Source organism: Apium graveolens, chromosome 4, assembly GCF_009905375.1.
Source record: "Apium graveolens cultivar Ventura chromosome 4, ASM990537v1, whole genome shotgun sequence".
In the NCBI taxonomy this organism is placed as follows: domain Eukaryota; kingdom Viridiplantae; phylum Streptophyta; class Magnoliopsida; order Apiales; family Apiaceae; genus Apium; species Apium graveolens.
Window position 1 is genome coordinate 281,822,229 of NC_133650.1, and position 23,368 is coordinate 281,845,596.

General features: G+C 37.3%; 3 protein-coding genes, 1 long non-coding RNA gene, 1 other non-coding gene and 1 pseudogene across 5 annotated transcripts; 3 read left to right on the forward strand and 3 right to left on the reverse strand.

Annotated features, from left to right (window-relative positions):
- Positions 1–2,061: 2,061 nt before the first annotated feature.
- Positions 2,062–3,125, forward strand: LOC141719725 (uncharacterized). The gene is made up of 2 exons (XM_074522099.1): positions 2,062–2,498; positions 2,678–3,125. The coding sequence occupies exons 1-2, from the start codon at positions 2,062–2,064 to the stop codon at positions 3,123–3,125; spliced, it is 885 nt and encodes a 294-aa protein (XP_074378200.1).
- Positions 3,126–3,854: 729 nt separating this feature from the next.
- LOC141719726 (uncharacterized) lies at positions 3,855–4,328 on the forward strand. The gene has a single exon (XM_074522100.1). It carries the CDS (start codon positions 3,855–3,857, stop codon positions 4,326–4,328), a length of 474 nt encoding a protein of 157 aa, XP_074378201.1.
- Positions 4,329–4,738: 410 nt separating this feature from the next.
- On the forward strand, positions 4,739–11,072 carry LOC141721090 (heat shock 70 kDa protein 17-like). The gene is made up of 14 exons (XM_074523836.1): positions 4,739–5,589; positions 6,120–6,352; positions 6,601–6,760; positions 7,215–7,460; positions 7,559–7,695; positions 7,814–8,153; positions 8,231–8,392; positions 8,891–8,962; positions 9,151–9,251; positions 9,351–9,420; positions 9,691–9,747; positions 9,838–9,899; positions 10,419–10,491; positions 10,588–11,072. The coding sequence occupies exons 1-14, from the start codon at positions 4,816–4,818 to the stop codon at positions 10,798–10,800; spliced, it is 2,700 nt and encodes an 899-aa protein (XP_074379937.1). The 5' UTR covers positions 4,739–4,815; the 3' UTR covers positions 10,801–11,072.
- Positions 11,073–11,392: 320 nt separating this feature from the next.
- Positions 11,393–23,368, reverse strand: part of LOC141719727 (UDP-arabinose 4-epimerase 1-like) — a 60,845-nt pseudogene continuing 48,869 nt past the window's right edge.
- LOC141717576 (uncharacterized) lies at positions 12,994–13,681 on the reverse strand. The gene is made up of 3 exons (XR_012573697.1): positions 13,341–13,681; positions 13,181–13,247; positions 12,994–13,094 (listed from the first exon to the last, which is right to left on the reverse strand). It is a non-coding gene; the product is annotated as an uncharacterized LOC141717576 (long non-coding RNA).
- LOC141722404 (small nucleolar RNA R71) lies at positions 18,805–18,911 on the reverse strand. Its single transcript, XR_012575424.1, has one exon. It is a non-coding gene; the product is annotated as a small nucleolar RNA R71 (small nucleolar RNA).

The following is a 23,368-nucleotide window of genomic DNA, read 5'->3' on the forward strand; positions in this document are numbered from 1 at the left end:
GTCGTGGTCTGAGAAAGGTAGTCATTCGTCTAGCTCAGTATCCACCGTGTGGGGTGGAGATAAGGTGGTACCGCAATTTATGGAAGTTGATGGCATTTTAAGAGAGAAAGTAGGCGATGAGGGAGGAGTTAGAGTTACTCAGAGAAATCAGGGGAATTTGGTTAGGGGGGATAATATGTCAAATGAAAACTTAAATGAAGGAATGGATACAGTTGGAGGGAAAACTAATAATAAGGAGATAGTTGTTGTGGACCCAAAACGCAGACGTGTAGAACATGACGAGGAAAATAAGGAAATGATTGAAACAGTTGAGCTTCAAACAAACGATGGGCCAAAAAAATTGCTAGATGCGGGACCTGTTATTCAGGCCCGCCTAGCCAAATGAGTTTTCTAGTATGGAACTGTCATGGGCTGGCCAACCCATGTACAGTTAGATTTCTTAAAAGAATCGTTCAACAGTTAAGGCCAAGTTTTATTTTTCTGTCTGAGATTTTAACTAGAAAGAATAAAGTGGTAGAGATTTGTAAAAATCTGCAATTTGCCGGGTGTTGGGTGGTTGACTCGCAAGGGCATAGTGGTGGATTAGCTTTAATGTGGAAGACTGAAGGGGGAGTTGAAATTAAGGGTTCAAGCAATCACTTTATAGACTTTGAAGTAGAGAATGAGTAGGTTGGTAGGTGACGTTACACGGGTTTTTATGGATGCCCAGAGAGGGAGAGGTGAAGGGAATCATGGGATATTATGCGTAATCTTTGTAACAGATCAACGTTGCCATGGTGTTTGATTGGGGACTTCAATGACTTAATGTTTGCTGAGGAAAAACAAGGGGGTAGAATGCATCCAAGGGGCTTGTTGGAGGGTTTTGTTGATACTGTGAACTGTTGTGGGTTAATGGATTTGGGTTTTGTAGGTACAAAGTTTACATGGGAAAGGTCTAGAGGACAGATTAATTGGGTGCAGGAGCGATTAGATCGTGGTCTTGCTAATCAAGATTGATGTAATCTGTTTCCGATGGCAGAAGTGAAAGTGTTGGAGGTGGCCACATCCGACCACTTGCCTTTATTTTTGCAGCTCAATAAACAAGTGTATACTCTGAAAGCAAGACGGTTTCATTTTGAAAATGTTTGGCTTAAAGAGAAGGATTGTGTGAATGTTGTTAAAAATAGTTGGGATAGTATGGAGGGGCAAGGTATTATGGAGAAAATAAATTTATGTTGCCTTAGGTTAGAAGAATGAGGGGGAGGGGTAAGTAAGGAATACAAGGAAAAACTCTTGGCATGTAGAACTAAGATGAGGAAGTTGAGATCTAGAAGAGATGGGCAGGGTATTCAATCGTATAATGAAGTCCGGTGGGAGTTTCTAAAATTATTGGAGAAAAAAGAGATATACTGGAAACAAAGAGCGAAGCAATTTTGGTTGGGGGAGGGCGATCAAAATACTAGATCGTTTCATAAATATGCTTCGGGTCGAAAGAGGGGGAATACGTTCCAGAGACTGAAAGATGGAAATGGGGTGTGGTGTGAGAAAACAGAGGACATACAGGAGATTATTGAAAGATATTTTTCAGAAATATTTCAAACAACAGGTGCTAATGGGGAGTTGTCGGGTGGTGAGAAGTTACAGAAAATTACGGAGGAGGAGAATGTAAGTTTGATAGCTGACATAGTGACTGAAGAAGTGAAAGAAGCTGTCTTTTCAATGCACCCGGAGAAATCACCAGGTCCAGATGGACTAAATCCGTGTTTTTTCCAAGTGTTTTGGAGTATTGTTGGAAAGGACGTGGTAGAGCTATGTCAAAAATTTATTAGTACAGGGGAGTTACCAGGGGAAGTAAATCGTACGCTTGTGTGTCTCATACCTAAAGTTAAACAACCACAAACAATGTCTGATTTGAGGCCAATATCATTGTGTAATGTTGTGGTTAGAATCCTCTCGAAGGTCTTATCGAATAGGTTGAAACCGTGCTTGAAGAAGGAGTTGATATCTGACAAGCAAAGTGCTTTTATGGAGGGCAGGCTGTTAACTGACAATGCCTAGATAGCTTTTGAGGTTAATCACTATATGAAGAGGCGTACTCAAGGAAAAAATGGCGTTGCTGGGTTGAAAATTGATATTTCCAAAGCATACGACGAGTTAGAGTGGAGTTACATAAAAAACATAATGAGGAGATATGAAATTAATGAGATTTGGGTTAATAGAATCATGAGCTTTATTCAGTCTGTATCGTATAGTTTTCTTCACAATGGAAGTGAGTTTGGTTGTGTTATTCCGCAAAGGGGATTGTGTCAAGGCGATCCTATTTCGCCGTACATCTATATCATGTGTGCTGAGGGTATAAGTGCTATTGTTCATCGAAATGAGGAAGCAGGATTGTTACATGGTGTTGCTATTGCCAGAGGTGCACCAACTATATCGCACTTTTTATTTGCGGATGATTGTTACTTTTTCTTCAAGGCCAATAAAGCGGAAGCTGGTGTCATAAAGCGAATTGTAACAAGGTATGGGAATATTTCTGGACAGATGGTAAATTATAACAAATCATCTGTTACTTTCTCCCCTAATACAGCAGAGGAGACCAGGAGGGAAGTATGTACAGAGCTGGGTGTTTTGTCGAGTGAAAGTCCTGGTAAATACTTAGGTTTGCGTATGTGGCTAGTTTTGGTTTCTTACATGACAGAGTAGAGCAGAAGCTTCAGGTATGGGGAAATCAAACTTTGTCAAAAGCTGGTAAGATAACATTATTAAAGACAGCAAAACATTCGATCCCGAATTTCTGGATGAATCTGTTGTTAATTCCTGGGGAAGTTTTTGAGAAAATTGAGAGGAGTATGAATACTTTTTGGTGGGGTAATGGAGGTACGGGGAGGGGTATTAAGTGGATGGCAAGGGAAAGAATGTGCACAATAAAGGAGGATGGAGGATTGTGGATTAAAAGTTTGAAAAGTTTTAACATTACGATGCTTGCTAAGCAGGGGTGGAGGCTTCTGAATAATGTGAATCCTTTAGTGACAAGTATGATAAAGGCTAAATACTTCCCTGATTCTGATTTTTTAGATGCGAAAAGTGGAGTTAATCCGAGCTACATGTGGCGTAGTATAATGGAGGCCCAGAATGCTATTAAATAGGGATGTCGCAAGCGAATTGGGGATGGTTTGAGTACAAAAGTCTGGGAGGTGCCGTGGTTGCCGTGTCGAAATAATGGGGTTGTCATAACGGATGTGGTGGAAGAATTAAAAGAAGTGACAGTAAGAAATTTGATGGATGACACTTATAAGAATTGGGATACAGAGATTAGTGCGGATATTTTTAATGACAGGGATGGAAGATTAATACAGCAAATTCCTATACCTGCAAGGAGTTGTGAGGATTTGTGGTTCTGGCTAAGGGAGGATAAGGGGAACTATACGGTTAAAAGTTGTTACCAAATGTTACGGGGAGAAGCTGAATGTCCAAATGCAACATTTTGGAGAAAATTGTGGGGTTTAAAATTGCCAGGTAAGGTTATAAATTTCTTATGGCGTATGTGTAGAGATTGTTTGCCTACAGCTATGGCGTTGGGAGTAAAACGGGTAGGAGTTGAGGTTACTTGTCCTTGGTGTCGTGTGCAGGATGAGGATACATTGCATGTTATGTTTCCGTGTAATTTTGCTCAGAGTGTATGGAGCACGATGGGGTTATAGAGAGTAGTTACAACTTGGTCAGGTGATACGATTCTGGGAATGTTGCAAAGGGTGTTTACTCAAGATTCACAGGAGCAATGTGCTTTGGTAGGGCTGTTTTGTTGGAGTCTATGGTATAGGAGAAATAAATGGGTATGACAGCATATCAATACATCTGTTCATGGGGTTAAAGCTATGGCGTTAAATATGTTGACAGATTGGAGACGAGCACAGGAGGATGATGGTAAGAGAAAGGTGCAGCACAACTTACGATCACAATCATGGCAGAAACCAAATGACGGATGGGTAAAGGTTAATGTGGATGCGACGTGCAATCAACGAGATGCTATTGTGGGGTTAAGATGTGTAATTCGAGATGAAGATGGACAGTTTCTTCGAGCTCGTAGTAGTTCGGTCACACGAACTATGCAACCTCGAGAAGCAGAGGCCTTAAGTATGAAAGAAGCTTTCTCATGGACACAGCAATGGCGAGTTAGTAAGTGTGTGTTTGAGTCTGATGCCCAGAACCTGGTTGATGCAATTAATGGGCATGGAGGACGGTCGTATTTTGATACAATCGTAGATGATTGTAAGGAGTTGCTTAAACACTTTACAGAAGTGTTAGTGGTTTATGTCCCTAGGTCTGTGAATACTGATACTCACTTGTGAGTAAGAGCGGCATATTCTGTGCCAGGTTTTCAGGAGTGGTGCTATACTGCTCCTGATTTTATCACTTGTATTATTAATTCTGAAAGTTTTTAATCTATGCAAGTACGTTTATTTCAAAAAAAAGAAGAAAATCCAAAAAGATACACTCATAGAAAAAGATTTTGGCACAATTATTATCCAGACTTTTTAAATTTATTGATTTTTACAATATGACAACAATTACGGGCAAAACCCACAGAGCAAGCGTCTAATAACTATCCACGTGTTCTTCCATCCACGTGTCATTTCTTAATTAGTCTGTTTCCGTCTTATTGTTCCCACGTGTACTCCCTCTTCAACAACAACTTACACACACCTATATATACACAAGTCGCTCTTCACTCTTTTTGAAACAACTTCTTGTAATAGCAACTTCTTTAATTTCTTCATCAATTTTATAAACCCTAGCTATATACATACATATACAATCACATCAAATTTTTTAAAAATGGCGAAAATTGCGTTAGGTTTAAGGCTATATATATTAGTTTCAGTCCTCTGTTTTCATTCAGTGCTGATTGAATCAGCTGTATCAAGTATTGATCTCGGTTCTGAATCGTTAAAAGTAGCCGTTGTGAATCTAAAACCAGGTCAAATTCCTATTTCTATCGCAATTAATGAAATGTCGAAACGAAAATCCCCGGCATTAGTCGCGTTTCACTCCGGTAATCGTTTGATCGGCGAAGAAGCTGCTGGTTTAGTTGCACGGTACCCGAATAAAGTTTTTTTGAGTTTTCGAGATTTGATTTGTAAGCCTTGTGACATTGCGAAAAATGCCTTGGCGAAAATGTACTTGCCTTTTGACATTGTCGATGATCCTGTCAGAAACGTGATTGCAATTAATGTAAATGATAGTGATGATGGTATTTATTCAATTGAGGAATTGGTGGCGATGTTATTGAGTTACGGTTCGAGATTAGCGGAGTCTCATGCCAAGGTTGAGGTGAAAGATGTGGTGATCAGTGTGCCGCCTTATTTTGGACAAGCGGAGAGGAAGGGATTAATGCAGGCGGCTGAGATGGCGGGGATTAATGTGCTTGCGTTGGTTAATGAGCATTCGGGGGCTGCGTTGCAGTATGGCATTGATAAGGATTTCTTGAATGAGTCTAGGAATGTGGTGTTTTATGATATGGGTTCGGGGAGTACTTATGCTGCTCTTGTTCATTTTTCGGCTTATAAGACTAAGGAGTTTGGTAAGACGGTTTCAGTGAATCAGTTTCAGGTAATGTTTTAGGTGCTTGTTGAAAAATATGCCCTAAATATCTAAATTTGGGTTTTTGATGAAGGGATGATCACACAAATTAGAATTGCATATTTATTAAGAAGTAAAATATTACTCACATTTGGCGAGGCATACACTTATTCTAGATGCAGTATCTCGGAGATTATCATTTTCCTTTTAGGTATCTCATATTACCCAATTTATTCGGTTATTTGAAAGATACACATCAGGATTAATGCATCCACTTGTGTATGTTGGGTATTATATTTTCAATTGTGCTAATTTGACCATGTTTTCTAACATTGTGACATTTTGGGCCAACTATCATTTTGTTGGTTACACTCCGATTTATCTTGAATTTAAATTTTCAAACATATTTTGTTAGCTGTTTGGGTTCATGATGGAAATTGAATTGTATAAATGGCTTTGGACCTCAATGCATATTTTGATTTATTGAAAATGTATTTCATCAAAAGAAAGTAAATGGAAGTAACATAGTCGAAATGGTGTGTAATTTGCTTTGATTGCAGGTCAAGGATGTTAGATGGAACCCGGAACTGGGAGGTCAAGATATGGAACTAAGACTGGTGGAGTATTTTGCTGATGAATTTAACAAACAGGTTGGCAATGGAATTGATGTGAGAAAGTCTCTCAAATCCATGGCTAAATTAAAGAAACAGGTCAAGCGTACAAAAGAAATTCTTAGCGCAAACACAGTGGCCCCAATCTCAGTTGAATCTATTTATGACGATCGTGACTTTAAGTATGTAAATTGAAGAGCTCTTAAACTCTTCAATGCAGTTTTTTACTTGCTCAATTGTCATTGCTCAAATGGTGTTTAGCTTAAAAGTCAGACACAATCAGTTATAATCTTACATTTACTTATTGGCTTCTTTATTTCTTGGATATCATGTTTCTTTGTTCTCAAGTTATTTTCTAGGTGAATTTGTAGTCTGACCAGTTTAGGTTAATGGAAATTCTACTCATGTGCACCCTTTCTTTGATGCCCAGGAGTTCGGTGACCCGTGAGAAGTTTGAAGAGCTATGTAAAGATCTGTGGGAAAGTTCTCTAATTCCTCTTAAGGAAGTTCTTGAGCATTCTGGTCTGCAGTCTGATGATTTATATGCAGTGGAGTTGATTGGAGGTGCAACTCGTGTACCAAAGTTGCAGGTCTTTGCTGCATCCCTTCCCTATTACTGTTACATGCTTTCATTTGTTTGGCTACTTACACTCTAATATAATTAAACATTTTAAATCTCTGGGAAACTGGCCCAACGATTACTCTGTATGTGTAGCTCATTTTTAATATTTATATCTATAGTTTGATGTGAGCCCTTCACAATGATTTTAATTTACACTTCAGTCCAAATGCCATTACATGTGTACTCTAAAAATGGCCTGTGCGACACCTGGTCATCCAAATTGTTTATTTCTTCTGATATTTTTGACTTCATTAATTGCAAGAACTAATATTTTATGGAAGTAAAGATCAAATAAACTCAGATTTCCTCGTGAACATTGTTGTAGGCTTGTTTAGGCATGTTTTGTTTTCCTTAAGAAACATGGCTAATTACAATTATGCAGAATCACTTCCTATAATTATTCTTATTTTCCCACCTTACAGGCTAAACTCCAGGAATTTCTAGGGAGAAAAGATTTAGATAGGCATTTGGATGCTGATGAAGCTATAGTTCTTGGTGCCTCTTTGCATGCTGCCAACTTGAGTGATGGAATAAAATTGAACCGTAAGCTTGGTATGATTGATGGTGCCATGTATGGATATGTGTTTGAATTAGACGGGCCAGGTCTTTCGAAAGACGAAACCACAAGGCAGTTACTTGTTCCACGTCTGAAGAAACTGCCCAGTAAGGTGAATCACTTAGTGTCTGTCTAGTATAATGGCATATAAGTAGTAGACAAAACAATCGTATTTTTAACTTGTATGCGTCATACATATATGTCTCATAGATGTTCAGGTCCATTGCTCATAACAAGGATTTTGAAGTTTCACTTGCTTACGAGACTGAAGACCTTCTACCACCTGGTGTTCTTTCACAAACGTTCGCCCACTATGTTGTGTCTGGCCTCACTGATGCTAGTGCAAAGTATGAATTACGTATTTGTAGAATCATCCAACAATTAAAGTTTTCACTTTTAAAGTTTAAGAGGTTCAAAATGTTTCTCCAGTTATATACTGATTCTGATTGTCTCCGATTTGTCAAGGTATTCAGCTCAAAATTTATCGTCACCTGTAAAGGCCAGCCTTCATTTCTCACTTAGTAGAAGTGGTATACTTTCGTTAGATCGAGCAGATGCTGTTATTGAAATATATGAGTTGGTAGAAGTTCCGAAAAAGAATCTGACAGTGCAGAACTCAACATTTGCATCTCCTGATGTGTCAGCTGAAACTAGTCCCCAAAATGCATCAGAAGAAAGTGATGACAGTGTGCTTTCTACTGGTGAAGGGCTGGGCAACTCAACAATATTGGAAAATGATCAAAATAGCACAGACATTTTTACAGAAAAGAAGCTTAAGAAAAGGACATTTAGAGTTCCACTTAAGGTCACACAATGATGAAGTGAAATGCAATCTAATGTTTCGTTTTCTTGCTTCTCTGAAATCTGTTTTTCCTTTTGTAGATTACTGAAAAGCTGTTGCTCCCAGGAAAATCAGTTTCAAGCGAGTCTCTGGCTAAATCTAAAAGCAAACTGGAAATATTAGACAAGAAAGACGCAGAAAGGAGAAGAACTGAAGAGTTGAAAAATAACTTGGAAGGATATATATATGCTACCAAAGAAAAGGTTTGTTTTGATTTGTAAATTTAAGCTACTATTTATGCTCATCATAAGAAGATTTCTTGTATTCTCAGTTGTTTTATAGGCTAGCTCTGAAGTCATGGTTTTCTTGTCCATTTAACGTTTTATAAAATATATGTGTAACTTAACGTCTACCATTTTATATTTTAACTTCATAGCATTTTGTACAACATCATAAATAGTTTTGAAGTATATTATATGATCAAATGTTTAATTCTGGAAGGATATTTATTTGATGTTATCTCGTTTATCTACTGTCCTTCATAAACATTAAAAGTTTGTCATGTTTTATTTTTATGCCTTCCAATATGTTGCAGATTTTAGTTCAAACTTAGGATTCTCTCTAGGTTTTGCCTTTCGCCTTTTGAGTTGTTTCACAACATAGCTATTACCTCAGATGGTTGTTTTTTGCTTCGTCAATTTCAGTTGGGTCATTAACCTTCTTATAGGTCTTTCTTTCTAATACATAATACATGGTGGCAGCTCGATTCAGATGAATTTGAGAAGATATCATCCAGCCAGGAACGACAGTCTTTCTTGGAAAAGCTTGAACAGGTTTGCTTTTTGTACCTCTCTCCTTGTTGTTCCTCTCCTAGAGTGTGGGTTTCTCCGTCCCATATTTCTTTATAGTTTTGGTTAATAAATTTGTGGAGCTCTGGTGCTTTGTAAGATTTCAAGTGTTTAGCTTGTGTCTGGGTCACTTTCTATGGGGTTTTCAATCTTAACATATAGTTGAATTTCAGGTTCAGGACTGGCTTTACACTGATGGTGAAGATGCATCTGCTGCTGAATTTCAACAGCGCCTGGACTCGTTAAAAGCTATAGGCGATCCTATATTTTTTAGGTATGCCCTTAATTAGTGTTCATCAAGTATAACTATTACAGACTTGATGTTGTCATCTGGGAAACCCCTCTTACATGAAAGTGCGTTAAATTGATGCAGATATAGTGAGCTTACTGCACGACCAGAAGCATCACAACTTGCTAGAAGATACTTTGATGAACTGCAACAGGTAGACCTAAGACAAAACTTGTGATATAACATTGAGTTACCCAGTCATGTTATAGCCTTGAGCTTTTGGAGATAACATATTGGGCTGAAGCTTTTGCAGGAGGGAAAATTAATAATAATAGGGTACAAAACCCCTGTATGAAAGTAAACCTTATGAGAATAATAAGCCTGCACTAAAACCAAGTCTAGATTGAATATGATATTTAAGTAAACAATGAATAAAGGCAATCAGTAAATACATGTTTCCCTTGTTTCTTTTAAGCATTTGCAGATTGTACAAGAATGGGAAACAAAGAAATCTTGGCTTCCAAGAGAAAGAATAGATGAGGTGCTTTAATGGTCCTTTAATCTGAATTGGCTTCTCTTACCTTTTTTTTTCAAAGAATTTTCATTGCATGGCACCAAAATTTTCTTCCAGGTATTGACTTATGCCGAGAAGGTAAAGAGTTGGTTGGTTGAGAAGGAGGCTGAACAGAAGAGGTAACATCTTACACCCAAACACGATAACAATACATCATTAACTTTTCATGATGTAATTACTGTTTCTGTTCAGTTCCTCCCCAGAATTTCCCTCTGTGCTAAACTTGGTTTATGCTTAACTGAAATGTTATTATTTCCGCATATCAAAACATTATTTACTTACAAGGATGCACAAGTTTTTTTATCTGCCTATTACACTTCTAGCTTATTTAGGTAATATAATTTATCTTGTCTTTGTCGAAATGAGGAATAAATGCTAAACTCAGTAGTAGTTCAGTTTAACAAGCATTCAGTATTCTAAACGTGTAAAGAACCTTGTTCTAAGATATATGGTAATATAGTAATTTTTTGTGGAATACATTAATTATTTTTGTTACTTATATTAATGTTCTAATCATCTACAGAGATATTACGGCAATTAGGTCTTTTCATCTTTCTTTTTTCGATAAATAGGTGTTTTTCATCTTTATTGATATCAGTTGCTGATTTTCCATCTTTTACATTAAATTTCTGTAACAGGACTCCTGTATTTAGCAAACCTGCTTTTACGTCTGAAGAACTATATGGCAAGGTGTTCGATCTTCAAGATAAGGTATTATGCCAACACTCTTTTACTCGTGATAAGGGATAATGAGATATGGCAAGTTCTGTATAAATATCAGCTGATGGCAATTAATTAATAATCTAGGTTGCAAGCATAAATAGAATTCCTAAGCCAAAACCAAAGGTGGAGAAGGCTGTCAAGAATGAAACAGAAGGCAATGGTGAAAAAACAGATGACATCAACTCATCCTCTCAGGATAGTATTGGTTCTAGAGGAGATGAAACAACTAATGACTCGAAGGTGTCCACCGAGGAAAGTTCGAATGCAGAACAGTCAAATCTTCATGATGAGTTATGATGTTTGTTTTCATGACAAATGGTATCAGTGTGTCTTTACAAATGCATATGTAGGCAACAAAAGGAAGCCGACTGCTATACTGCAGTGATAGCAATTTTAGATAGAAGTTAAAATTAGAGTCAGGGCAAATAGTGTATTGTGCACTTTCTGCCGCAATATTTTCTAATCTTTCGTGTATCTCAACCAGTATACTTATGAAATTAATTCCCTGAGTATTTTAATTTCAGTGATGCTTTTGAAAGAAGACAATGACAGTTTTAGGATTTTTTTGATTGATGTCTACTACTATAGTCTATATATTTCAATAATATGCGTAGTTATTATTTATTTGACCTTGACATAAGACCTCTGGGGTTTGTGGGAAGAAAAAGCTGGCGATCTTTTTGATCTTAACATACATTTGTATAGCATATTAGTTTTACCTGCGACATCTAATCACATGAAACTTGATCTTGGTAGTATATAGTTGCATCCATTTCCAGAGCATTTTTTCCGGCATATATGGATCTAGGGACTCAATCAAACTATTAAATCTCTATGTATTAACATTATTTACAACTAAGGCAAAAGTTTACATACAAGTCTCATTTAACAAAAATGCAGTCCAGTTTCCTTTCATATCGTGAACTGTTTTAGCTAAATAATATTAAAGTCCACTTTACTTGGCATTGCCATAACCATTCCTGTGTGACTTCTGCCATATCCATGCAGTTTTCAAGCTCTCTTGGAGATTGGTATATCTTGCAGCCCAGTTCAGTTCTCGCTTAATTTTGGAAGGATCACTGTAAACTTCAGCACAGTCTCCAGGCCTATGGCTGAGATATTCTATCTTTATTGGCACCCCTGTCGCTTTCTTACAGGCCTCCACAAATTCCTTCACTGAGCTGCCTGTCAGTGACAATAATTTATAGTCAGTTTTAGCTTGTTCGTGATTATATGTTTCTCCAGTGTCAAATAAAATTGTAGAAAACAAAGTTTGAAATCTCTGATTAAACAGTACGGCACTGCTAGAAAAATGCCCTTAGACATCGGTTATAAATCGATATTTTTTTTTCAAACCGATATCTTCGCATGTGTAGAGAAAGGTAGGGCTCTTTAACATCGGTATTTAGCCTATGTTAAAGATTTACATAGACATCGGTTTTCTTAGCAAACTGATGTATAATTAGCCATTTTTTAATTACATGTTAAAAAACTAGATTGTGAAAAATGGTATTTAGGAGGTTAAAAAGAACTATAAACATATAACAGGGAAGAACTTTTAACTGATAGACATCATATTCTTAAAAAAACGATGTCTTAGTCTGTATTTTACATCGATTTATTTATTTAACCGACGTTAAACATAACTTATAACATCAGTTTTACTTGAGGGAGTGATGTGAAATTTCTACTTTAACATCGGTTGCATAAGTGAAACCCATGTACATTGTTCTGGAAGACATCAGTTTTCTTTTGATATACTTTTATATACTTGCACAAAGCGATGTGTTTTAACATTTTAGATTTGTTTTGTTAGTTTAGACATCGTTTTTAGTTTAAGCATGTGTTTTTAGTTGATTCACATCAGTTTTACAATAAGAACCGATGTTTGAGTTTTTTTTTTTTAAAAAAAATAAGCTTGTGCATTTGTGCATAAACCCAGACAAATGCAAAAAAAAAAAAAAACTAAACCAACATCCAACAAACAACCAGAAATACTAAATCAACTTCCATGTCTACAACCAAAATTCAAACACACTCTCCGACAACCAACATCTAACCATTCCGATGTCCAACAAACAACCAACATCCATATATCTACAACCAAATCCCATCCACCCATCCATATGCATCTCCATATTCCAACTAAAATTTATACAACTTAATATATATGTCTAAAATTTACCAACATAAGAGGAACCAAAACACTTTCTGCTGCATATTTAAACATACCAAATAAGCGACCACTAAAGTTTGCAAAAGCATTTTGTTCCATTTTACTAGTTTGCAAAAATCAAGTCAGTCTTTAAAAACTTCATATCAACTCCTGGATATATTCTGCAGCCTCCATTTGTACCTCGTCAAGCTCGTTCGTCGTATAAGACAAACGGGTCTTGGGTGCCCACTAATTTTTAATTAACGTGACAAGGAATTAGCACACGAATTATCTAGAACTGTTTATTTTAATAGTTAACACGTGAATTAGATATACCTTGGTTCTAAATGTCATTTCTCTGTCTGAAATGATTTCTTTCATATAGCGCAGGACGACGTAGCCGCATTCATGAACACCAGTCTGTTTGGCGCGATCCCTTTACAAAACAACAAAAATCAAAGTCAGAAGCAAAAAAAAGGGGACTTTGCCAATTTGGAGAAACAGACTAAATGCAAAACTTACAACAAGATTCTTTATTTTTGCAAGCTTATTTCACCTTCCAGTTTTGACATTAAAAGATTTTATTGCGCTACGTGATAGAATGATACAATGTCAAAAAAATACCTAAAAATAATCTAGAAGCATATATATCAAAACTGAAACATGTACATGTAGAAATTACCTTGACAATGCTTTTTCCAACTTAGGAGAATGATGCGGTTGAGACAAAAGATTGCAGATATAGATGTCACCCTCCCATATTATGATTAAAATCCAATGTTGACTGTTTTTTAAAATAAATATAATAAAGCTAGAATGTGCGGGAAAAATTACCTAAAAATTGATGGTAACAAAGTAAAAATTTACTTCTCGTTATGTGGCAGGAAGAATACCCGATCAACATTCCCCTCTTGCAACCGATTGACAATGTAAGATTGAAAACCTTTGTTGAGGGAAAATATAACTCCAGGATCGCAGAAGGCAAACAGATCTAAATCATCATTCATAATGACCATAGTATGCAAGTAGCTAAAAAAATGGGTTCATCAGAGTATGCATTTGTGCAGAATAAAAAGAATCAAAATAAAACTATGCTTACGCCATGTATTCCGCTATTGTAGATTGTCCGATCATGTCATACTCTAACAAGGAAATTATATTTTCATGCAAAACAAATATTATTTTCTCTACTCCAAAGACCTATGCATTGCACGTAATCGGTAAAGAGGCCCCAGTAGCTTTCATGAATATTTTCGCATGTTTGTATAACAAACTGAAGCAACTCGGCACGTTCTTATATGTCTTTGCCCTGTCAAATTCTTCTTGCAGGCATAACAATTCACTTTTTGCTTTTGACAAAGGTATTTCCTTAACCTTTTTCTGAAATTAATTAATCAATCATTTAATAAATATAGAAACCCCTTTTCTGAACATAATATGAGAAATTATTGGCGTCAACATACCTTTTTAATTACAGTCGGGAAGATTACCATGTACTGAGGCCATGCTAAATGTGAGCCAACAGCTTGGCGGACCGTCTCTATTTTACCACGTACGAGTACGGGAACCAAGGCTTCTTCTTGGATGCTGCCGTCCACCAAAACACGAACACATCCAGCTGGCATAGGCACTCCATATATTGATTTGTTCACATCCGAGTCTTCTAAAACCATGCCAAATGCAACCTTGTTCTCAATATTATCCACAGCCAGTTCACATTTTTTTGCACCCTACATTTATAAGGGAAGACATAAAATAAATAATTTCTGCAAGCATGTATTGTGTGCACTATCACATATTAATACTATATGCTTCTTACCTTTGGGTCAGATGGATCTTGGTCAAAAGCAATGCATTCATTGTCATCTTTAGCCACCAACAATTCCTTCACAACAATTGGTTTTACACCTTCATCAAGGATTTCATGACATGATGCTGCTTTCTCAGATAAAATTGGAGAAAATTGATCCTTTAGAGCTTCAATCTGTGCCGTGAATTCCTTCTTTAATCTCTCCATCTCATCATCCCTATGTCGATCACGGTCCATCAACTAAGCCTTTGTAATTCTTGTTCGTTTCTCCTTAGGCAAATTGAATAACAATGTTGGGGTGACGAACCCTCCAACACCTCGAACCCGTCCTGAATGCTCTGGAGTTTTCAGGGCCATGCTCAATACATCTACAACACCCATTGGTTGAAATTCTCCATTTTCCTTCTTCTCCAGCAAGGCATCCTGTCAACACAAAATAAGAAAACAAAAAGTAAAATTACTTGTTTCCCTTCTTGTAAATTCTACTAAATTATTTTACTTACAATTTTTGCATTTATTTCTTCCACTTCTTCGTCATATGTCCCATCTTTTTTCTTACGACCCTTCTGCCAAAAAATCGCCCTATCTTTCTTCTCCCCAGGCTGCAACCTCCCTGCTTTTATCTGTTTAAAATATAGAAATATTTAAAATCCATGAAAAATAAACAAAAAATGCAACAGCATTAATAGTTTCTTACTTCCTTTTCTTGTAAACCGATATACCCTTTCCTCGACATGCGATATGGATATTTCCGCTTTTTCACCCGCTCGCTCTGATCCTTATGCAATGGCTGTAGCAAAACAATATTTTCACTTGCATCTCAAGATAATTAAATAAAAACTAGTGGCATTTTTTACAAATTTATAATATTTATAAATTTATAAATTTATAATCTTTATAAATTTATAACTAATTAACTATGTTTGATGTGCTTAAATTTATTAATATGTCATATGCTAAATTCAGATCACTAAATTAATAATAATGTTTTTAATTTTATTGTAGTTTTATAATTGACAACTAGTACTTCAAAGTCTTTTATCTAAATTATACACTATTTAAGTTATCTACTAAACATAATATTTTTTGAAGTCCTATTAAAAATAATATTTATAAATTTTTTATACCTCCCACTTCTTCGAAGTCCTATCTGCAACAAATTTTTTCCAAGCAACCTTGCTCACATAGGAATATTTCTTTGGAGGTTTCCTAAGATTTTTCTTCTGTCCAACAAACGGCATGACATAGTTGGAAGTCAACATAATTTTGAATTGCCTCTACTTCACTCCTGCCGACTTTAGCACCAAAGCTTCACATCCGGGAGGAATTTTGAATGTACTCTGAAAACAATTAAAAACAGATGTAACAACATCTAAAAACAAATGTAACAACAATTATACGTTATCCTAAGAACATGTACAATTTTTACCTCAACATCAGACCATAAGTTGGCTTTTAATTCCCGATCCACCTTAGGCCATCTTGCAATATTGATTGGAATCATAGTTCTAGCTAGCATCCCAATATAGGATTGAAAGTTAAGTCTAGTATCTCATTTAGGCTCTCTATACATATTGCATCTGACTTTAATTTTCTTTCCCTGAGCTTTCTTGATCAGTTTCAGTACTGGTTGCTGGTTTAGTTTCTGTTTCATTTTGGTGTTTCTTTTGGTCCTTCAGACTGATCACTGACATCTTCTGCTGTTCTAGATTCCCTACTTCTCTTCGGCTTTTTCTGTTTCTTAGCTGCTGGTATATAGTCAGCTTCTTCATTTGGTGTTTCTTTTGGTCCTTCAGACTGATCACATTGTTCTGCTGCTTTGATCTGTAGAGGCAACTCATTGTCTTCCTCGGCTATTTTAGATTCACTACTTTTCTTGGACTTTTTCTGCTTCTTAGCTGCCATTTCAATCCTTTAATCTATAAAGTGCAGCAAAATATTAGTACAAATATATGCAACTGATAGAACATGAATAATTAAATGAAACGATAAACATCCAAAAGCAATTGATATATATGAGCATTAAGAGAAACATGTAAAGTAAAAGTGCATTCATATAAAATGGTAACATTAAATGAAATGCTCACATGTAATACATTCCACGGAGAGAGTGTTAACTCTAGACAAAAAAGAAAATACAGACAACATAGTACATAGTTTTACAATATATAAATATATTGTTCAGTTTTTAACCCAAATTCCCTCAATATTTTCTCTAACCCTATTATTAAGTGGCATTTATGTCCACTTATTATATCCTATAAAGGCTTGAATTGATGTTTTTGTACTCAAGTTATTTGTGTATTTGGTGTGTTTTTGTAGTATTTTTGCATTTCAGGCATAAATAAAAGAATTAGGAGATTTAGTATTGTTTTGGTGCTAAATTGGTGTTAGGAAGATGTCTCGGGAGTTTGCTCATAGATCGCTAGCTCAAACCATGCAAAAATTAGTATTTTTTCCAGAAGGTCAGCGCGCCCGCGCTATAGTAGCGCGCGACAGCGCCGAGATGCAGATTTGCAGCGCGCCCGCACTGGTGAAGCGCACGACCGCGCTAGGTCGGGATGACATAATTCTGTTTCTACTTGGATTCTGAGAGTCTGAAGCCCTGGTTGATTCTACAACATATATATTGATAACTTATGATCATTTTTCATAACAAGACATACCAGAGCTTAAGGAGAAGGCGTAAGAAGACCGAATATCACAATTCAACCAAGGCAAAGAGGATAGTTTATTCTTGTGATTCTTTGTTTTAAGTTGTAATCTTGGATGATAGTTTTCTTATTTGTTGAACCTATACTCTTGTGTAACGTACTTGGTTTTATTATTTATTCAGTATAAAGACTACATTTATTATACCATGCTTTCATCGGAACCCACGTTGATGATGAGTCCGATTATGGGCTAATCGTTATCGTGGGGTTCTAGCGGATTTACTTATGAATTTCTTTAGTTAAATTGTTTCGATGCCTTAGTGTGTGGTGATTGTATGATATCCTAGTATTGGTTGTGCTTATTCGTCTTATGAGCGTCGCGAACTTGTAAGATAGGGTGTTAATCTCTAATGAAGCGAAAGTGAATTTAGGGGTTTAGAACTTTCCATGCTAGCATAGGTTCATGTATTTGATATGCATAATTCGTAGGTAATTTTAACCATCTTACTTTCCCTATGTAATCGTGATAGATAACTTGTGCATTAAACCGTTATGTTGTCAAATTCTATAGACATATAGGGTCTCAATATAATTGTTGTCTATTCAGCTTTTATCTATTTTGTGGATGTCTGGTAGTAGGGTATTCGTACAACGAAAGTTGGCATTTACTAGTTTCGTGTTATCTGATTAGTGTCATCACCATTTCATGCTAAGGTTAAGAACAAGAAGGCTATTGAATGAAGTAGTAGTGAAGTTAGAATCCCATGATTGTGTCATATAGTAAAACAATCCTTTTTAATCTCTTAGTTAATTTTCTTAGTATAATCTCTTAGTTAATCGTAGTTATAAACAATCTCAATTTGTTAATCGTCTTAGCATTGAATTATAACCATACCATTGTTGCATAAGTACATTGATTAATATTAACCTAAACCAGTTTCTGTGGGAACGAACTAGAAATAATTCTATATTACTTGCGATTGTGTATACTTGCGTGAATATTAGCGCGTGTTTTTGTCCTAACAAGTTTTTGGCGCCGTTGTCGGGGACTCGGTGTTAATTTTTAGTTTATGTGTTTGTCATCAGTGGTCGTTAAAGTTCATTAACTCGAACATTGTTACTTACTTGTTTCCTTGTCGTGTTTCAGATACTCTAGCGAGCGTGTATGCATACGCATTCTCAGTCTCGTAAGAGAATACTGAATCAAGCTGAGGAAGAAGTTGTAGTAGCTAAGGAAGTTTTCGAGGAAGTTCTTGTCGAGGAGAAAGTTGAAGAAGAGGCTCTTATTACAATGGGAGAACCAGAAGCGAATACAAAGGCTTTGATGGATTACTCTCAACCGAAGATTAATGATATTCAGTCTAGCATTGTCTGACTAGCCATCTTGGCTAACACCTTTGAGATCAAGTCGAGCACGATTCATATGATACATAACTCAGTTCAGTTTGGGGGTTCTCCGATAGAAGACCCCAACATGCACATCAGAGATTTCATCGAGATCTGCGACACTTTCAAGTTCAATTGGAGTTTTTGAAGATTCTATTAAGTTGAAGCTTTTCCCATTCTCTCTGCGGGATAAAGCTAAGTGCTGGTTACATTTTCTACCACCAGGGTCTATCACTAAATGGGAGGATCTTGCTCAAAAGTTCCTAATTAAATTCTTTCCTATGGCGAAGACTGCTGCAATCAGAAACACACTTACTCAATTTGCTTAGCAATCTGGAGAATCTTTATGTTAGGCTTGGGATCACTACAAAGAGATTCTTAGAAAATATCCTCATCATGGGATGCCTGACTGGATGATCATTAACTGCTTCTATAATGGATTGGGTGCTACTTCTAGAAACATGCTTGATGCAACATCAGGATGAGCCTTGTGGGATAAAAGCTATGATGAAGCTTATGAATTGATTGAACTGATGGCTGCTAATAAATACCAGAATCCTACTCAGAGACTACCTCAGGGCAAGGTAGCAAGAATTCTGGAGTTAGATACAGCTGCTACTATAACTGTTCAACTTAAGGCTTTGACGATGAATGTGGATTATTTGGCTAATTATAGAGTTAATCAGATCACTAGTGTCTGTGAGCTTTGTGCTGGTGCCCATGAGATAGAGCAATGTGCTATTTCTAGTGAATCAGCTCAGTTCGTGATGAGCAACTTTCAGAGGTCGCAGCAGCCTGTTCTAGCCACCTATAATCCCAACAACCGTAATTATCCTAACTTTAGCTGGAGCAATACTCAGAATATGGTCCAACAGCCTTATCAGCAGTATGTAGCAAAGCAATACAACCCTCATGGTTTTCAAAAACCATAATATGCACCAAGATAATAACTCCAGATGTAATAATCTAATGAAAAATCTGAATTGGAGGAGTTGAGGCTCATGTGCAAGAGCCAAGCGGTTTCCATCAAGACCTTGGAGAATTAAATTGGATAAATTGCCAATACCTTGCTAAATCGTCAACCTGGTACACTCGCTCGTGACACTGAAGTGCCAGGTTAGAGGGAAACTAAGGAGCAGGTAAAGGCAAATACATTGAGGTCTGAGAAGGTTGCAAATCCTGAACACTCACAAGTTTCAGAAGAAGAAGCTGTGGCTGAAGAAGAAGTGCAGAAGGAAGCAGAAGTGGAACCAAGGAAGACTACTGTTGAACACACTCCTCCTGAGGGTAATACCGGGGAGAAACAGATCTATCCTCCACCTCCTTTTCCTAAGAGGTTGAAGAAGAAAAAGCTGGATATGCAGTTTGAGAAGTTTCTGGAGGTGTTCAAGAAACTTCATATCAACATACCTTTCGCTGAAGCTCTTGAACAAATGCCTAGTTATGTGAAGTTTATGAAAGGTATTCTCTCTCGAAAAGTGAAGCTTGATGACTTCGAGACAGTTGCTCCTACGGAGGAATGCAGTGCTGTGCTGCAACAGAAGTTGCCTCCGAAGCTTAAAGATCCTGAAAGCTTCACTATTCCTTGCACCATTGGAAAAATGTCATTTAACAAATGCTTATGTGATTTGGGAGCTAGCATCAATATGATGCCCTTATCAATCTTATATCCAAAGCCTACTTATATGACCTTACAGTTGGTTGATCGTTTTATTACATATCCACGAGGCATTGTGGAGGATGTCTTGGTCAAGGTTGATAAACTCATCTTTCATGGTGATTTTGTAATTCTTGATTTCGAGGAGGATACGAAGATTCCCATAACCTTGGAAGACCGTTCTTGGCTATTAGCCGAACCTTGATTGCTGTGCAGAAGGGTGAGATTACTATGCGAGTGCTGGATCAGGATGTGACGTTCAATGTTTCTCATGCCATGAAATTCCCGACTGAAAGCGAGGAGTTCTTAAAAGTGGAGTTGGTCAATTCTGTGGTTACTTCAGAACTTGATTGAATGCTAATGTCTGATGCCTTAGAGAAGGCCTTGTTGGGGAATTCAGATAGTGAAGATGATAAAGGTGATGAACAGTTACAGTATCTGAATGCTTCTCCCTGGAAGTGAAGGCTGGATATGCCTTTTGAATCTCTTGGAATGGAGGAGCTAAACAAATCTCTAAAGATCCTAAAGCCTTCTATTGAGGAACCTCCTACACTTAAACTTAAACCATTGCCTGAACAGTTAAGGTATGCTTTTTAGGTGATGCATCTACTTTTCCTGTTATTATTGCATCTGACCTTTCAGGTAGTGATGAAGAAAAGCTCTTAAGAATTCTGAGAGTGTTCAAGTCGGCAATTGGATGGACTATAGTAGATATTAAGGGAATCATCCCTTCTTATTGCATGCATAAAATTCTGCTAGAGGAAGGTAGTAAGCCTACTGTTGAGCAACAGAGAAGGCTTAATCCGATCATGAAAGAAGTTGTGAAGAAAGAAATCCTCAAATGGCTAGATGCATGGATCATCTATCCCATTTCCGACAGTTCTTGGGTGAGTCTAGTTCAGTGTGTGCTGAAGAAATGAGGTATCACAGTTGTTGCTAATAAGAAGAATGAGCTCATTCCTACGCGAACAGTCACGGGGTGGAAAGTTTGCATGGATTACAGAAAGCTGAATAAGGCCACAAGGAATTATCACTTCCCTCTTCCTTTTATTGATCAAATGCTTGACAGATTGGCTGGGCATGAGTACTACTGTCTTCTGGATGGCTATTCGGGTTATAATCAGATTTGCATTGCTCCAGAAGATTAGGAAAAGACTACCTTCACTTATCTATTTGGAACTTTTTGCTTCAGAAGAGTTTCTTTTGGGTTGTGTGGAGCGCCTGCCACATTTCAGAGATGCATGATGGCTATCTTCTCTGACATGATTGGTCAAAATGTGGAGGTGTTCATGGACGATTTCTCTGTGTTTGGTGACTCTTTTGACGAATGCTTGTAAAATCTTGGCTCCGTTCTTAAAAGGTGTGTTGAGACCAATCTGGTTCTCAACTGGGAGAAATGTCATTTTATGGTGCGATAGGGCATTATTATTGGGCACAAGGTCTCTAGTAAAGGACTTGAGGTGGATAAAGCCAAGGTGGGGGTTATCGAAAACCTTCCTCCACCAATTTCTGTTAAGGGAGTCCGCAGCTTTCTTGGTCATGCGGATTTCTATAGGCGTTTCATCAATGACTTCTAAAAAATTTCTAAACCTTTGTGCAAACTTCTAGAGAAAGATGTTCCATTCAAGTTTGATGACGAGTGCCTAACTGCTTTTGAGTTCTTGAAAAAGAGTTTGATCACGACACCTATCATAACTGCACCTAAATGGGATGAACCTTTTGAGATGATGTGTGATGCAAGTGACTATGCAGTTGGAGCAGTTCTTGGGCAGAGAAAGAATAACATATTTCATGTGATCTACTATGCTAGTAAGACCCTCAATGGTGCTCAACTGAATAGTACTACTACTGAGAAAGAACTCTTAGCCATTGTCTACGGTTTGAGAAGTTTCGATCTTATTTGCTTGGGATGAAGGTGACAGTTTTCACTGATCACACTGCTATTTGCTATCTCGTCTCGAAGAAGGACTCGAAGCCTAGATTGATTCGATGGGTTCTTTTACTTCAGGAATTTGAGTTAGAGATCAAGGACATAAAGGGTACTGAGAATCAAGTCGCTGATCATCTCTCTCGTTTAGAAGATCTAAGTGTAACTTCACAGGACAAGACATTGATAAATGAGTCTTTTCCTGATGAGCAATTGTTTGGGGTGCAAGAAGAAGAACCGTGGTTTGCAGACATTGTGAACTACCTTGTGAGTAATATCATGCCTCCAGAATTGTCTTATGCTCAAAGGAATAAGTTTCTTCATGAGGTGAGGTGGTACATGTGGGATGAGCCATATTTGTTTAGGCAAGGAGCTGACCAAAATCATCAAGAGATGTATTCCGTATAGCGAAATGGGGGGGGGGGGGTCTTGCGAGATTTCCATTCGACTACCTATGGAGGTCACTATGGTGGAGAAAAAATAGTAGCTCGTATCCTTCGAGCATGATTTTTCTGGCCTACATTATTTAAGGATGCACATCAATTCGTTTTGAAGTGTGATCGATGCCAGCATATGGGTAATATGTCTAAGAGGGATGAGATTCCTCTTAACGTGCTTCTCGAGGTTGAAGTCTTCGATGTTTGGGGAATTAACTTCATGGGGCCATTTGTCTCGTCTTGCAATAATTAGTATATTTTGGTGGAGGTTGATTATGTCTTGAAATGGGTTGAAGTCAAGGCTTTTCCGACGAATGATGCAATTAAAGGTAGTGCTTAATTTTCTTCATAAGCAGATATTCACATGGTTTAGGACTCCAAGAGTCATAATCAGTGACGAGGGATCGCATTTCTGCAATCGCAAGTTAACTGCCATAATATAGAGGTATAATGTGAATCATCGCATTGCTACAGCCTACCATCTTCAGGCTAATGGTCAAGCTGAGGTGTCTAATAGAGAGATCAAGCGAATTCTAGAGAAAGTTGTGTGTCCATCAAGGACGGATTGGTCTTTGAAGCTGGATGAAGCTGTTTGGGCGTATCGAACAGCATACAAGACTTCGCTTGGCATGTCACCATTTCAGTTGGTTTATGGTAAGGGATGTCATTTGCCTGTGGAGCTAGAGCATAAAGTGTATTGGCCTTTGAAAAAATTGAACCTTGATTTGGATGCAGCTGGAAAGAAAAGAATGCTTCAAGTGAATGAACTCGACGAGTTTCGACTTCAAGTGTATGAGAACAATAAAATGTATAAGGAGAAAGTGAAGAGGTGGCACGAT

Excerpts from the sequence above, each read along its gene's own strand:
- LOC141719725 (XM_074522099.1), top strand. The coding sequence starts at position 2,062 with ATGAAGAGGCGTACTCAAGGAAAAAATGGCGTTGCTGGGTTGAAAATT. Across the intron at positions 2,499-2,677 it reads ATAAAGCGAATTGTAACAAG|AGTAGAGCAGAAGCTTCAGG; the intron begins GTATGGGAATAT and ends CTTACATGACAG.
- LOC141719726 (XM_074522100.1), top strand. The coding sequence starts at position 3,855 with ATGGCGTTAAATATGTTGACAGATTGGAGACGAGCACAGGAGGATGAT.
- LOC141721090 (XM_074523836.1), top strand. The coding sequence starts at position 4,816 with ATGGCGAAAATTGCGTTAGGTTTAAGGCTATATATATTAGTTTCAGTC. Across the intron at positions 7,696-7,813 it reads CTCACTGATGCTAGTGCAAA|GTATTCAGCTCAAAATTTAT; the intron begins GTATGAATTACG and ends CGATTTGTCAAG. Across the intron at positions 9,900-10,418 it reads AAGGAGGCTGAACAGAAGAG|GACTCCTGTATTTAGCAAAC; the intron begins GTAACATCTTAC and ends TTTCTGTAACAG.